Genomic DNA, 16866 nt, shown 5'->3' with positions numbered 1-16866 from the left:
ACGCTAACAGGAACCCTTCATTTACACGGGTAATTCTCAGGATGGGGGTCCCAGGTTTGGCCTTTCCCTGTACCCAGAAGAGTAAGTTGCACTGAGTCCTCTCATCATCAGCCGGGCCCTCTTCTCAGAGTTTCGCGGCACCTGCCATCACGTGTGCACAATGCATGCTCTTGAGGCCCAATACAAGTACACAGGGCCCAGAAAGCTGTACGTGGGCTCTCGCTCTACGGTCAAATGCAGACTGAAAATCCAGTCCCACAAATCTGGGTTCCCGTGGCACACACGGACTGAGGGGGAAACACATGAGTAGAGGCCCATCTCATTACGGCTCCCGCTGCCCCATCTCTGAGGACTGGCCGGTCACCTCGTGTGGATGAGATGGCTTTCCCTTAACTCGAACAGCCACAGTGCAGTACTTTCAGAAGGCAGAAGAGGAAACTGCCTGTTTCACAGTGACCATGATTTCTGGATTATTATTCTGCTCAACTGTGAGCACAAAAGAAGAGGCTTTCTAAAATAAAACGTGCCCACTTATCCTTGGCGAAGGACAGAATATACAAAAAAAAAAAAAAACCAAACCCACTGGCATCAAGTCGGTTCGGATTCATAATGCCCTATAGGACAGAGCAAAACTGCCCCATAGGGTTTCCAAGGCTATAGTCTTTATGGAAGCGAACTGCCACATTTGAACTGCCGACCTTTCACTTAGCCACCAAGCACTTTAACCACTGCACCACCAGGGCTCCTGGGACAGAACATACTGGGCCTAAAATAGCTCCTAAAATAGTCTGACCGCCCCCCTGCACTTTGCAGGCCCTTGCTTGCTGTAGCTCAGGCAGGTCTGCCAGCTTGCACTTGAGCAGCTAAGGCTTCAGTGGTCCTTTGGGTGCCTAGGCCCATCAATGATTATAATCTCCTGGCAAGCAGGTCTTTTTTCACACTAGTGTCCACCAGAGCAGAGGTTCTCAAGCTTTCCCGTGCAGTAGAATCATCTGAAAGGCCTGTTAATGACCCAGACGGCTGGCCCTACCTTACCCCACCCCGCCAGAGGTTTTGATTGACTGGGTCTGGGGTGTGGTCTAAGAACTTGCGTTTCTAACAGATTCTCAGGGACCACATTTTGAGAACCACTGCGCGTACGATAGATGCTTGGGAAATACATGTCCCAAGTACATCTGAGTTACCGACAACACAGAGAAAACAAAGACGGTTACTGCCATAACATAAGACAGCATGAAACGCCGTGTGAGGGCGACGGCGGAGGGGCCCGTACGGGACAGTCTGTGCTCAGAGGGCACCGGCTAAGCATTTACATTTTGAGGGGAATCAAAATAGAAACCGTTTATACAAGCCACTCATCAGTTACATTTACAGGAAAGCTTTTTAATTTAAGCTTCATTTCTGATCATCATTAGGAAAAAAAAAAAAAAGCTGTTACTGTGCCCAAGACTCACTCATACTCCACTCAGACATCCAGCCACTGAGTAAGTGCCAAATGCTGCTGTCACCAAACGGGTCCCCAGCATCCTCACGCTTCTAACTACTTGTCAGAAGAGGAAACCAGTGTGTGCTGACAAAGTGAGTAAGGTGTGAGGCACTGGGAAACGGAAATGCCAAGTAGCGGAGCACCTATCTCGTTAACGTGTCAGTCGTGTGCTTTTCCAACCCTCAAGGTTGATGATCCATTTTCTCGTAGAACCTGGACTTAAACTAAACCCAGGACACATTTTCAGGCGGATCATCTCAAGGGGTGATCAACCCTAATACTTACCTTTTGGAAAACGATATTTACCTGTTCTGGTTTTCTGCTGATAAGAATACTTAGCACCTTGCTGAAGAAGCTGGCAAGTAGTGGGTTCAAGGGGGAATCGTTTAGGAGGAAGCTATATAATTTCATTAGCAAGGACTCGTCTTCTCCCAGTCTATCATTCATCTGGGAGACATCGGAAGTGAGCAGCTCACAAGATATATTTGGGTACCTAGAAGAACAGGATGCTTACATCATCATCTATCATCACAATTTCACGACAGATTAGAACACAAATCAGAAAGGCTTCCGGCCAAGTTTGTGAAAATAACAAAATCTTCTTCTGGAAATCAGAAAATCGTTTCAATGAATTCTGTCCAAACTAAAGTGAATTTTCTAACGTGTCAAAAACACTGCTTCTGTATCAAGCCTTAATAAACACACTGTCCCCAACAACACTAGAGAGCACCCAGGACCCATGAGTCGCGGGAGGCCAGGCTACAGCAGAGGGGAGATGGGAGCTCATATACAGCACCCTGAGAGCTGCTGACAGGAGCACTCGCCAGGCAAGTGCAGAGTGTTGCTCCCAGGACACTGAGCTGCACACAGCACCTGTGGGCACCGTGTAGACACCGGGGCAACCGTCTCTATTTCTAGATGGGATGCAAATGGTACTTCGAGTTGTTCTCGGGGCCTTACCAAGCGTTAAGTCTCTCTTGCATCTTAAAAGAATAGACACCCTTCTGTACTGAAGTGGAGAACAGCCCTGGGCCTGAGTTACCCAGGCAGAAAGCTGCAGACAGGAAATGTGCTCTTCATGCCCGCCGCCCCACCAGGTGCAATAAGCCACCCAGTCATCTCACTAGGGTCACGCTATGGCAGGACAGACATGCACAGAAAGCAGTGTGGCACCTGCTCTGGATGTGCTCACTGGCGCTTCTCAGACCCCATGGCTTTAGAAACACCTGCACCCCAACCAGACCACCTCTCTGAAAACTGGGCAGGTCCTTTTTCTCAACTTGCTGCAAACTACTATTTATCGTGTGATTTCGGCACTAACCATGAAGACCCCAAGCCCATCCTGCCTGCCCTCAACCTGACCCACAGGGCCCTGCTCTGCTCCTCCACTCCTCCCTGGAGAGCAGCCGGGGTCCAGAGCCCCAGCTAGCCACCAGGAGTGGCAAGCTCTAAGGCAGACCAGGGCAGGGAAGTGACCAAGCAACTACAAGCAGCTGTGTGACGAGAGAGAGGCGAGGCCTGCAGGTGGCAGCCTGCACGGCACAGTGCACGCACTGCACGGCACAGTGCATGCACTGCACTCCTGTTTTGAGACCCCCATGGGCTCACGGTGGCAATGGGGTTTTTCCTCCCTACAAAGGTTCATTTTGGGACATTCTCATACTGTTCAGCTTTCCGCCCTCACTGCAGACCCTCTTTGGTGCTATGGCTTTCTGGTGTCCAATCCCCTTGGTGGGCCACGAGCACCTTATTTGCATAGCCCCACCAAAAAAACCAAGCTCCCCATTCCAACTCACAGCTGTCCTATAGGACAGAGTAGAAATACCCCAGAGGGTTTCCAAGGAGGGGCTTGCTTTTGGTTAGCAGCCGTAGCTCTTACCCACGGCACCACCAGCACGGGAGGGTGTGTGAGCATGAAGATAACATTGTCAAGTGGCTGCCTTCTGTTGGTTTGGGGCTCAATGAATGCAAAGGGTCCCTCAAGGAACACGTGCATTCAAAGACAAACCATTACCCCAGGAGCAGAGAATGCAGTGGTCAGAGGTGCAGCTTCTCAAGTCACACCACTGGGTTTAAACCTGCCTCCGCTATTCACAGGCTGTATGACCTTGGGCAAGTCGTGTAACCTCTTTGGGCCTCAGTTTCCTCATTTGCAACATTAGGACAGCAGCCTATCTCCTGGGGCAGGATGGCGGGGCATGCACGCTAGCTGCCTTTATCCCTATTTTCTACTATAAAACTGCAGAACTGCCACCATCGCGGGGTTAGGAGTATTTCTCAGCTAGCCCAATTTGAAAACTGCTGGCTAGTAAAAACGTAGTTCTTGGTCCCGGCTGCGAATCAAATGCTTGGCTGCCTGCAGGCTCTGAACTCTGATGCAGAAGGTCTGGAGGAGGGCCTGGGAGTCTGTATATTGTTTGCGTCTCATAGGTAACTCAGGCTCACCCTAGCCAGAGAAGCAAGAGCGCGGGGGGCCTGGGCGTTACATGACAGGCTCAGAGTTCTGGTTCTGGGCAGGCTGGCTGCTCCCTTCTCCCTCCCTCCTGAACTTGAACCAAGCTTCACAAAGACCTGATGATCCCTCCACCCCCTCCCCCAGCACACCTTCAGCCAGATCCTCTGTCTAGAGACAGAGGCACTGAGAGGGGCGAGGACCCAGCCCTCCTGCCCCACCCCCACCTGCCGTGCATCTGGGCCTATTCCTCCTTCCCTAAGTGCGGGAGCTGTCCTGGCTCCTAAGGCTGCCCCTCCACTGTAGCACCGCGCATCACTAGATCACCTCTCCCTGGGTACCACCGTGTCCCTCTGTCCTGCAGCACTTTCACCAGCATGTAAAAAAAAAAAAAAAAAAAGCCATTATTTCTTCCACTGAGGGGGAAAAAACATACACACACCCCCTCTCCTGACTTGGGCATCTCCCTCTAGCTACCACCACTTCCCTCTCTGCCCCCTTTACAGGGAATTACTTGAGAGAGCTGACTCTGCTTTGTCTCCAATTCCACCTCAGAGGCATGCCAACCAGGCCTTCGCCTCCGCCACTCCGCAGACACTGCCCAGACGTGGCCACCCAACTCTACTCTGCAATGAGTCTCAGTTCCTGTCCTGCTTGGCCTTCCCATCAGAACTGACACCCGTCCCCTCATGCCCTCCAGAAGCAGTCTCCCCTTGGCTCTCTGGACATCAGCCCCTCCAGGCTCTCCTCGGACCTCTGGCCGATCCTTCTGGGTCCCTCTGTGGGAAGTGGGGCCCGACCAGTGGTCACAGAGTTCAGTCTCTGGACCTCTCCTCTACCTGTACCAACTCCCCAGGTGATCTCACGCGGTCACATAGCTCTGAATGCCATCCACCCCGCCCCCAGGGCTCACACAGCCACTGCCTACTGGTCATCACCTGATGTCTAACAGGCATCTCAAACTGGACGGGTCATACTCCAGCTCCCAGGGGTCCTTCTACAGCTTCCTCCTCCTCCTCCTCCAAGCTTCCCCAGTGCCATAAAAGGCCCTCCACACCTCAAGGTCCAGGCCAAACCCCTTGTGGTCATTCTTGACTCCGCCTCTTGTCTCACTCCATCCTTCCGCCATCAGGAAATTCCTTCAGTTCTAACTGCATCAAATAAGCCTGCACCCGACCACTGCTCGCCAGTCAGGTCCACTAAGATTTTCTCTTTTCCTGCTTGTCACCACAGCATCCTCACTGCCTAGAGGAGCCGTCCTGTCCTCCTATGGGCCACTGCCAACACTGCAGCCAGTGGCCATGTCACCCGCTGCTCCAAACCCTCCAAAGGCTTCCTGTCTCGTTTGGAGTAAAGCTCAAGTCCTGACTAAACCCTGCACCCCACCCCCATGGCCTCTGACCTCATCCTGGCCCTTCCTCCCCTACTCATCATGCTGCCCCCTCCCCAGCTCCCCTGCTGTTCTTTGAGGACACCAAGTACACTGCACTTTAGGGCTTTTGCACTTCCCCAAGCCAACATGGCATCCTCCCTCTCTCCCTGCACGTCTCTCAGTGGCCTTCCCTGACCGCCCTCCTCCCACCTCACCACTCTCAGCATGCTTGTCCTATGGAGCTCTCTGTCTCTCTGGAGGACTCACCTGACAAACAAGGGGTTCACGTTCTCATCCAGCTCACCCCATTAGACAGTAACGCGAACTCCCAGAGCAGAGGCTAGTACACATTAGACACTCAACGTGTGTGTTAAATCAGTGAATCTCAAGTAACAACTACATGCCAGGTCTATTAAACCTACCCCAAGATACTCAGATTGAAAGTGTTCTGAAGTAGTCTTAGCTTTTGGATTTACAATACTAATTAATGACTTATTTTTTAAAGTTCTACTAAATCATTTAAAATGAAGGGTGCCTGTCATTGAGATTAAAATGGCAAATCTCTAATATTTTGGTCATTGAGAATTAAGTTAAAATGATGATGGTCCAATCCACCCGTGTACCTAACTTATAGCTATGAAGTTCGTCAAACACAGGAATTAGTCCAGGAACTATAAAACCAGTCTAGACTTCCTTAGATGACTACCACCAAGCTTAACCCTGAAAAGCTTCCAGGTGCCATGTAAAAAGACCCCTCTGTTCTGGCCCCGCTCTTGAGTCTCTCGAGTGCGGGCTACACACAGTCAGTGACACTGTCCAGGCCAGAGGCACAGCAGAGAACAGCTCTGCCCAACTCAAGGCACGTCCCTCCAATCGCAGCTGACCGGAGGCTGTGTCCAGTGAGACACACCTGCTCTTGCCAACTTCAAGGTGACAAAACAGTGCTTCACAAACAACTTCAAAGGCGGCACAACAAACTGCCAAGCTGTGTTGTAACGGGAAAACCAAGCCACCACTTTTTTTGGTAATGTGAGCACTTTACATAAGACGTGCCTACTTTTTGCCAGATAAAGCAGCAACTTCATTCTACACAAGGACACAGGTCCGAGAAGGTGAAGCTCTCAAAGCGTGGAAGAGGGGAGCCTACAGACCCTTGCAGGTCTGCCTGCTCCCAAACCTGAGCTCTCACGCTGGCACCACGTTCCTCCTACAGAGGAACCCCTCGTCCTGTGGCCTTCGTGCACATGCTATAGAGGGAATTCCAGAGAGGGACATTTTCTTTCTAACACATGCTGGTATTTCTGCAGCCAAATTATTTCTTCTTTAGGATACTGACCTCTGAGTTGAAGCTTTCACTGAGTGCTAGTTGTCAACTTTAATGGCTGGCAGAACATGACATCCTCGAAGACACAAGTCACCAGCAACGTGAAAGCATTACAAGCACTATTTCCCTGAGAGCAGAACTCTCCCCAAGAAATGAAAAGATATCTGAAAAATGGGAAAGATGGGGACAAAGGGCAAAGGAGACTCTACTAAAAGCCACAGTTCTTTCTAATTTCCATTAAATTTATTTGATTCCATTATTAAATCCATTAAGTTTCTTGAATCAATGGCTTTTTGTTCCAGGAGTCTGAATAAGAAGCGTTAAGCATTAAGTGATAAAGGCTACTCACGTCACCGTTGTTCTGCCTGTAAGCAGATTAGACCCGTGACAGGTACGTGCACCCACTGAAGTTATCCATGAAGTTATCTACTTAAATTTAGCTATGCTAACGTCCACCAAGACCCAGGCCCTTAGTTTCGGTCAGCAAAGCCTAGGACCTGTTCTCACAGCAGTGCTGTCCGTGGCCCACAATCTGTCACGGATTTGCCGCGTGATCTGGGGTAGCCACGTCATCGCTCTCTTCCTATTTGCCATGCAGAGAAAACAGTTAATTTCAACCGTCTTGCTATTTTAAGAAATCTGTCACGGCTATTTATAAGGCACTTTGCCCTTCCATGAAGCCTCCCGACTTATTTAAAAATGACACTCATTGTTGAAATCCTGTCATTTCACTGGCCTAACTTCTAGCGACCACCTAAACGCTCGTACATGGTCTACGGCAGCACCAGTGCGCTACCAACAAGAACACTAACACTCTACCCCCCCTTCGCTTTACTCCCACCCTAGAGAGAAGAGGGAATTTTCTTACTTGTATCTGATCTTTTCATCCATGTCTTGAGGTGGTTCTTCTATAATGAATGAGACTAGATCTTCGAGACATTCTGCTTTTAACAGAAACTCTATAAGTTTGCGGTTCTGGGCTTTACATTCCTGTAAAACATCTTCCTCATCCATTAACTCCTTCAGTGTTACGTCTTCTCTTTCTAGAAGTGTGTCTATGTGGGATGATGAGTGAAGGTCAAATTTCCAAAACATGCTGGGCTAAACAAAACGCAAAGAGTAGTTCATAAAATTTCAGCTTCACGTTTTCATTTTCTATAATTCAAATGTCAGTTCAGTTTTACAGTCTACAATGATGACTTTGCCCACATAAGTAAGAAGCATATGGAACCTATAGAATACTGTTTTAATAAACAAAATTGGTAGGACTTTCTTTTAACTTCTCAGGAAAAAAGACAAAATACTTTCGTTGATACCAAAAAAGTTTTCACTTGAAGATGCTCAAAGCTAAAAGTTGGGATCACTTTGACCTGAGAAAGTAATTCAGCCACCATACCCGGTCAGGACTATACTGCTGGGGAAGGGAGAATGCAGCCCCTGCTTAGGGATGACAAACACATTCTTACACAGACCTAATATCTTTTTGAAATGCAACCTGAGCAACATATGAGAAGTAACAAGACCTACGTGCCTCATTCTCTTCAGAACACTAAAGAATTAAAGCAATCCGCTACAAACCAGCACTGCAGGCCACTGCCAGCACTTCCACTCACGGCTACAAGACTAAAGACGTAAAAGGGTAAAGCTTCTGCCAATTCTGGACCCAATTCATGAGGAATTAGAGAGACCAATTCTCTCCTCAGTTACTAGGAAACACATTTGACAATCAAACTTCAAACAATCACTCCACGAAGCCACATACATACATGCTCTTCCACCACCTTCCCCCACCCCCCTTCCCTTCTCCCTCAACAATGAAAACAGAAAGTTTATTTTCTTCAAGTTACAGCTACAGAAGGTATTTGTTACAGCTAAGAAGAAGAACAGGGTTCACTATATAATCTGAAGGCTGCCATGAAGAGACAATTTTGAAGGCCACTTTGAGCAATGACAAGATGCTAGAAACTACAACCATTCCTATCAGTCAAAGATGCTCACCACTGCAGACTCCCCTGGTAAGAACACACACTTGCTCCACATCACCCCAAAATGGAAACCTATAGATTGGGAGCGGTTTCACCACCCAATCCGTGTGGTGTCCCGTCATTACCATCACCAAAAAGCATGTTAATACCTGCGTGTGCTCATTAAAAGCCTGCACTGGAGGAACCTAGGTCATCTGCAGGTATGTATCACAGACATAGCTAGCTTTTTTTTTTATTTGGTTCTCTCATGAACATCTGTTTCAAAAACAATTTTAAAAACAAGGATCAGAGAGGACAAGAGGTTTTGACACCAGAGGTCATACTGATCAATCCAGTAAGCATGTTTGCCACGGCAGGTTACTCAAGGGTCTATAAAGGCATGCCCACTTCACAGAGGTACAAACCCTGGACCTTATTCAGTGTAACCAAAAAAACCAAACCCGTTGCCACTGAGTCGATTCTGACTTATAATAACCCTACAGAACAGAGCAGAACTGCCCCAAACAGTTTCCAAGGAGTGCCTGGTGGATTCAAAATGCCAACCTTTGGGTTAGCAACTGTAGCTCTTAACCGCTATGCCACCCAGCGTTTCCTTACTGAGTGTAGGATCATACTATTTAAAACACAAGCAGAGTTTTAAGGAAGCTAAAAGAAGAACTTTGAAGAAAAATATTATCAGATGTGAAGGGTGGTAAGAGCTGCCCCTGCTTAAAGCATCTTGAAGTGCTTCAAAAGAAACATACAGGAATACACTCACGTCAGCTAACAGCAACAGGAGGACCAGGACGTGTCTAGGTCTGAAAAGCGGCAGCGACCGTTCACCTATATCAGACTCGCTATACCTCACTGAAGAAGAGTCCGTGTGTGAGATTCACCTTCCACACAAGCTTGGCGTGGTGACACAAAGCAGTAGTCCACGACATGAGAAGGCACAGCTGTCCTTTCCGCGTAATGGTTAGGCTGACCATTTTGTGTAGAAGCCATCACAGAACATGCTAGAGAAGCTTCGTCACAACTCCCAGCACGTTCAGCAACCACCCACAGCATTAGGCTGGTGTGTGGCCTCTCCTTCAAGACGAGGATGGGGAGAGACAGCCCTGAAGAGGCCGCCGGTGGACAAGGTAACATTTGCTAGTGAAAGAAAAAAATGTATACTTCAGAGAGCACCCTACTTCTATTTCTAACACAATTAAAAAGGAAATAAGGACAAAGATGATCTACATGTAACAGAAAAAGTACTCTGGAAAAAACATCAGTGGGGATAAACCTTAGACATAAATGCTTCCCTGGGTTTCAGATTTGTGGAAAACAGCAAGCAAAAATATTTTTATTATACCATTTTATCCTTTAAAAAAAAAGACAAGCAGAAAGAAAGACAAAAAGATATCAAAAGATAGGTTACCAAAATAAAGGAAACCATGGGAGAAAGGAGAAAAGGTGGGCTTCCCTCCCTACGAAGAGGAAGGAGAGACGCCTTCCCTTGTCTGGGGCACATGTCAGCTTTGCCTCATGGGAGCAACACGGCCACTTTCTCTGTGTTTTACGCGGTCTCCACACCGATTAGAGCTCGTGATGTCTGAGCAGCAGTGACCTCGCAGCGCACAGACAAGAGGAGCTCGCCAGCACAGGCCTTGTTCGGGCTCCAAGGATACGGATGGACACGGGAGCTCTCATTTACCTTAAGTAGAAAATCACCTTAAAGAACTCCAAAAAAAACACTATTCATCCTCATCAGCCCACATCGTCTTCAAAGCTAGTCTCTGAAAGTGTGATCCTAGGATGTCTACGGATTGATGAAGTAACTCAGTTTATCTATTTTAAATATTGCAGCAAAGTGACTGAAAAGCTAGCAGGTGTATTAAACTACCTTCCCACACCACACCCACCGACGTTCTCAGGTTAGTGTACCTAATGCGGCCTGTAAACACTATCTGGCAATTCTAACACTCTCTCCATTTAAGTCAGAAAACTGCCTAGTTAAAAATCTAACTTCAAGCCTTTTTTAAAATTAAGTCTCATTTAAAGTAACAAGTCTTTTTTTTATCTGTAGTCTTATATGTAACAGAAAAGTATAATGAAAAATACTAAGAAATAAATCACAAAAAAGCCAATGTGATGTTGAGCTAAAAGCCTATTAGCTGGTTATGAACAGGAGGTTCATTTGTATCGATCAAGTGGCAACAAACTACAAATGTCCCCAAACTAAGCTATGCTTCTAATTTATGAATCAAAATATGACTTATCTACCTCAAGGTAAAAACAATTCCAAAATTTCAACCTCAAAGTTAACTATTAAACGCTGGATGTAATGAGCTAGCCACCTGCAGTGCCCAGCACGCAAGAAGTATGCAATGCCATCCTCAAGAGCAGGGATCAAGCTGCGGCCCACAGACCAAATCCAGCTACAGCCTGGGTGCCTAGTTTTTATGTTTTTAAAGACCTGTTAAAAGAAGAATATGATATGTGACAGAGACCATATGTGGCCAGCAAAGCCTAGCTTCCTATCTGGGCATTTACTGGAAATGTCTGCAATCCTCTGCTCAAGAGGAAATATAAAATTCCCACTGATGCTGTCCTTTCTGCCCTCTCCTGAACCCACGTCCCTCTGCCCAACCGCCATCATAACCTGCCTGGGAGAACAGTCTGTGCTGTGCACTGCTAGGCTGCAGACAGCTCAGCTGTCCTTCCAAGCCACACCCCCGTCTTCAGGCACTCAGCCAGACCACGTTTCCAACTTCTCTGGCAGGTAGGGACGGCCACGTGACAACGCCTTCTCCAATGGGATATGAACCATGAGAACCTCTGTGCTCTTCCCTGTACCTGGATGGATGCTGAAGATAAAGGCTGAGCGAAGGCAGAGCTGAAAAATGGAAGACACCTCGGTTCCCAAATCACCGCATGGAAGAAAGCTGCCTGCAACCCCAGCACCTACCCTGGACCATGTGACAATGAGCACGAGGTCATCTTGCAGTGCGTGGAGCCGTCATCCCTACCTGATAAGCACAAGTCCTCTAGCTCCCCGGCCTGGGACATGGCCTTCAGTATACTTGGTTTAAACCCAGGAGAGTGACACGTGAGATTTAAACACAAGAAAAGGATTTCTTGAGCAATTACCTGCTATAAAAAGCCCAACCCCTCTCACTTCCCACTACCCTGAATTAAGAACAGCATTTTTCAAAATCAGAACACTCTGAAACATGGGTTTCCACGGGAAATTTTCTTTATATTGGGTACACTCAAAAATAAAATTTAACTACAGTAGGCTGCTTAAGCCAACATTATGAATTTTATCTTTTAGCCAAAGAACAAACTGGCTGGGAACCAACAGCACTGGTAAATCAGCTACTACCAGCTTGGTTTGAAATCACAGTTACAGGGTCAACTGCCCTGGGCCCTGAGGTGAAACAGAGTCCTTTTTTAAATGCACCCACTCTCAGAAACTCAGAAAAACTGAAAGGAGCCAGAACTTCAAAATAAATACACTTTAAATCCACACCTCAGGCTAGTCTTGAATAGGATTCAGGGAGAAAAGAGAACACACTTCCTTACAGTGAATTAGCAAACTAAAACACAAGCTTTTAAATCAGTAAGACAAAGACGGAGATGGTAAAACCAAAACAGCCTCCATCCTTCTTCAGAGTGCCAGAGCAGTGTATAAACTGCATTAAGTCGTTCAAAACAAGATCTTTCCAGAAGGGTTAAAGATTAGGTGAGCAGATGACTGAGCAGTTAACTGTCACCTGACGCCGCATCGGATGACCCCTGCTGTCTTCTGCCCCCACCAGAATTGAAGACGCAAGTGAAAATCAAATCTTAGATGCACAAAACAGGACCAAAGGAGGCATTTGTTGACTAACTCTGCTCATCTCAGATCAACCACAGGCCCTCTAGATTGACGGAAGTATCTTCATGATACCAAAGCCTTTATTTCAACAGTGACATTTTTGTCTCTGAGAGAAAAGGTATTTCTCCCCAAACCTTTCTAGGACTATTAAGTATCTAGGCAGATGTGGATTCCACTACTCACCGGCCCTGAGGCCTCAGGAAAGCTCCTTCACCTCTCTGCATCCTCAGTATCCTCACAAGTAAACTGGTTACAAGGAGACCATGAGAAAGCACCAGGAAAGGCCCAGGGCAGAGGCTGGGCAATATAGACCCTGGGTACCTGGAAGTTACTATTCAATACACGCGGCCACCACTGACATCAGTGCGCTTTAAACCAGGACTTCCCAAACTGCAACGGGCACAGGAACCACCTGGGGGTCTTGTCAAAGCGCAGACACTCCGATTCTGATTCAATACCTCAGAGATCAGGCCTGAGAGCCTACATTTCTAACCAGTCTCCAGGTTTAGGCCGCTCTGGGTTTAAGCCACTGCACGTCATGTGTAATTCACAAAGGGAACCGCTGAGGGTCATTTTAGTCTGTGTCTTCAAAAATGCAAAGAGTATATTCAAAATAACCATATAACCATACAGTGATGGAAAATCGAAGGAAAGCAGGGCAGTGCAAGATTGTGTCAGCTCAGAAACTCCCTGTGGGCAAGCTGGTATTAGAGCACTTTCCTTCAGTCTAACACAGGAAGAATGTAACATACTGTATCACTTTCCAACAGAAGCTCAGAAAGTAGTAACACTATAAACAGGCTGGAAGACAAAGGATGAGGACTCTGAAGAGAGGAACTGCTGACTATCCTACCCACCGATGAGCAGTAAACCAGTAAACCGTGGGAATGACAGGAAGAACGTCACTTATTTAAAGTTCAGAGCCTTCTATCATATAAAACTGTTTAAATCTAGCAATGTTCTATCCCAGCAGGTAAACTATACTCTGCACAATCCCAAATCTATCATTGCTATCAACTGCGAGGTAACTGTAGCCAGGACCAGCTGGAGTCAAGAACAAAATGAAAAGGTGGGCCCTTGTTCGGGAAGTCTGCCCAATTTCCAGACAGCTACAGCAGAGCGTTAAACTGAGTGGTCCTGTGCAGGGCCTGTGCAGCTGCAGGGCACACGCCACCAGGTCAGCCTGCCTCCGCAACTCCTACCTGGCCCTGCTGTGCTCCCCAAGGTTCCACAGTCGGAGCTGAGCAGACCATGAGGACTTGTCATGAACACTCTAGACTTGTGACATAGGTGTATATTTCTAATTTACATAGCTGTGATTACTAAGCATATGGAGTGGAAACAAACAATACAAACATAGGAGTCCAGGAATACACACGCAGGGAAGACTTTAAGGCAGCAAAATGTGTTATAAACTCTTAACAGTATCTTTTAAAAATCTGCTATGATGGGAATGGGTAATTGAAATAAAAATTTTGCATTATCTTATATAAAAGCATGCAAGCACACACTGCCCAAATTCAAATTTTATACCCCCAAGTCTCCCTTCAGCACCCCTAAAGGTCCCTTCTCTCACCAACAGCACTGCTACATCAGAACTACGCTAGCTCCACCTGTCATCCAAGTCAGCGCTGTCCAAAACCACAAATGTGAGCCACACATCACTGTAAACTTTCTAGTAGCCACATCAAACAGTAAAAGGAAACCAGTGAAATTAATTTAAATAATATTTCAACGTGCACATTTTTTTTTTGGGGGGGGTCTTTAAATAATCTCATGTGTGCAATACAGGGGAAGTCAGCACAACTGGACTAAACCAAAAGCAAAGAATTTTCCTGAATAAACTGAATGCTTCGAAGGCGACTGTAGCAGGAGCAGGGGTTTGGGGACCATGATTTCAGGGAACATCTACATCAATTGGCATAATAAAATCTATTAAGAAAACATTCTGCATCCCATTTTGAAGAGTGGCGTCTGGGGTCTTCAACACTAGCAAGCAGCCATCTAAGAGGCATCAACTGGTCTCAACCCACCTGGATCACAGGAGAATGAAGAACACCAAGGACACAAGGTAATTATGAGCCCAAGAGACAGAAAGGGCCACATGAACCAGAAACTACATCAGCCTGAGACCAGAAGAACTAGATGGTGCCCGACCACAACCGATGACTACCCTGACAGGAAACCCAACAGAGAACCCGACGGCGCAGGAGAGCAGTGAGATGCAGACCGCAAATTCTCATAAAAAGACCAGACTTAATGGTCTTACTGAGACTGGAAGGACCCCAGTGGTCACGGCCCCCAGGCCTTCTGTTGGCCCAGGACAGGAACCTTCCCAAAGCCAACTCTTCAGACATGGGTTGGAGAGGGATGCTGGTGAGGAGTGAGCTTCTTGGATCAGGTGGACACTTGAGACTACGTTGGCATCTCCTGCCTGGAGGGGAGATGAGAGGGTAGAGGGGGTTAGAAGCTGGCGAAATGGAGACGAAAAGAGAGAGTGGAGGGAGAGAGCAGGCTGTCTCATTAGTGGGTGAGTAATTGGGAGTATGTAGCAAGGTGTATGTAAGTTTTTATGTGAGAGACTAACTTGATTTGTAAGCTTTCACTTAGAGCACAATAAAAATTATTTAAAAAAAAAATCTCGTGTGTGTTTCACACCTACAGCTCATGTTAGTACGGACTAGGCACTTCACAGGCTCGAGGGTGGCATGTGGCCCATGGCTGCCATACTGCACAGCGCAGGTCTAGTTAAATTAGCACTACGATTGTGATCCAAAGGCCCTCTCTTGGTACTAAAATACCTCCCACCCTTGATCTCCTCTCCACAGCCAAAGCCTACAGTTAACAACCTTCTTCATAAAAGGGCCAATTTGGGATAGGTGGGGAGGGGTTATGGGCCATGTTTCATGTTTTTCTTTCCGTTTAAAATGTAAATCTACATGAGAAGCCATGAATACGATATATTACAACCTAGGCAGACATTCTTCAACTCAAAAAAGTAGGCCACAAGAAAACTACAAGCGTTTAGCATCTAACATCTAGAAATATTTGTACCAAGAAAGGGACGTTTTCAAAGTTTTCATCTTGAAATAACGAAGCGAGCTGGATCTAAAATTGAGGGCCACAGATGGCTCATTACTAGTTTAGGTATAACCAGCCAAATTTAAAAATAGGTGCAAGTCCCTGGGAATTTATTTCATTTACAAGTGGATTTAAAAATATTTTAAGAGGGAGAAAAAATGCCCATAGCACTCAAACATGTTGGAAGGCAATGATATCCGATCAATGTGGGGGGGCGGGGGGGACCTATTAAACTATTAATGTTAAAAGGAGTCCTGGTGACACAGTGGTTAAAGTGATCAGCTGCTAACTGAAAGGTTGGTGGTTTGAATCCACCAGGGGCTCCTTGGGACAAAGATTACAGCCTTGGAAACCCTATGGGGCAGTTCTACTGTCCTACAGGGTTGCTATGAGTTAGAACTGACTCAGTGGCAGTGGGTTTGATTTGGGTTATTAATGTTGAATGACAAAGAATCCCTGCCTGCTCCTCCTGAAGAAAACTGAGCCCTTGTGGCCTCCACTTAGAACCTAAAACAATTTGCTTATTCTACAAGCAGCAGACACATTTATACCTCTGGCCACGCTTCCGAGCACTCAGGGCAACAGAACAAACCAGCTATGGGAAGGCTATCCTCCCGGGCTCATCTCCTCACACCAGCGTCCAGACACCTGGCATCTCAGGCTGGACTCAGGGTTGTGGGAACTGATCTGGGTAGTGTCTGACTACCGGGCTCAAGGAGGGTGTAGGTGGTTGGCTGGCCTGCTGAAAGCCGCATGCCACTAAGAAGGGCACGAGAGAAGGTATCTATAAATAGGTGAGTGCAGAGGCACTTAGAAGGGAGGTCACCTCGCAATGTTGCAAGTGAGCAATGAGGTCTTCGTCCTACCACCAAAGCTCAAAGCCCAGGAACACGTGACAATTTTCACAAGAGGCAGAAACATGGACCACAAAGAAAAATCTGGGCTTTGAAGGTAGTTCTTGCTAAGTACTAAGGAAAAAGATGGCAAAAAGGCTTGTATGTCCACCCAGTCTTACCAGTCTTAGTCACACCACTGCCCCCATCCCTCAAGACCAGACTAATGAAATCCAACCTGGATCAAATTATCAGAGTACCTATCACACAGAGGCAATGGAGTTCTTTAGAGGAGAGGGCAACATACACTCAGAGCCTGTTCACTGTATTTGCTTTGCAACTGCTTCTTTCAAAGGTGTTAATGGCACTCAACTTTCTACCATACGAGTCTTTCTAAATCTCTTCCAGTTCTAATTTGTAACTTCTTTGATATTTCAAAGTGGGAAATAAAGGAACGAGCTCTATTCAACAATTAACAGGTGATTCTGG

General features: G+C 46.9%; 1 protein-coding gene across 5 annotated transcripts in view; it reads right to left on the bottom strand.

Annotated features, from left to right (window-relative positions):
• The window catches only part of PPP6R3 (protein phosphatase 6 regulatory subunit 3), a 175982-nt gene that overhangs the window by 78344 nt on the left and 80772 nt on the right, over positions 1 to 16866 (bottom strand). For all 5 annotated transcript variants that reach the window (XM_049892684.1, XM_049892681.1, XM_049892682.1 and 2 more), the window contains 2 exons: positions 7503 to 7735; positions 1793 to 1979 (listed from right to left, as the gene is read on the bottom strand). In XM_049892684.1, coding sequence (XP_049748641.1) covers positions 1793 to 1979; positions 7503 to 7729 — 414 coding nt within the window. In that variant the 5' untranslated portion in view covers positions 7730 to 7735. The remainder of the gene's footprint in view (positions 1 to 1792; positions 1980 to 7502; positions 7736 to 16866) is intronic.

This window comes from Elephas maximus, chromosome 7 (genome assembly GCF_024166365.1).
Source record: "Elephas maximus indicus isolate mEleMax1 chromosome 7, mEleMax1 primary haplotype, whole genome shotgun sequence".
NCBI classification, from domain to species: Eukaryota; Metazoa; Chordata; class Mammalia; order Proboscidea; family Elephantidae; genus Elephas; species Elephas maximus.
This window is presented reverse-complemented; position numbering and strand designations above follow the sequence as displayed.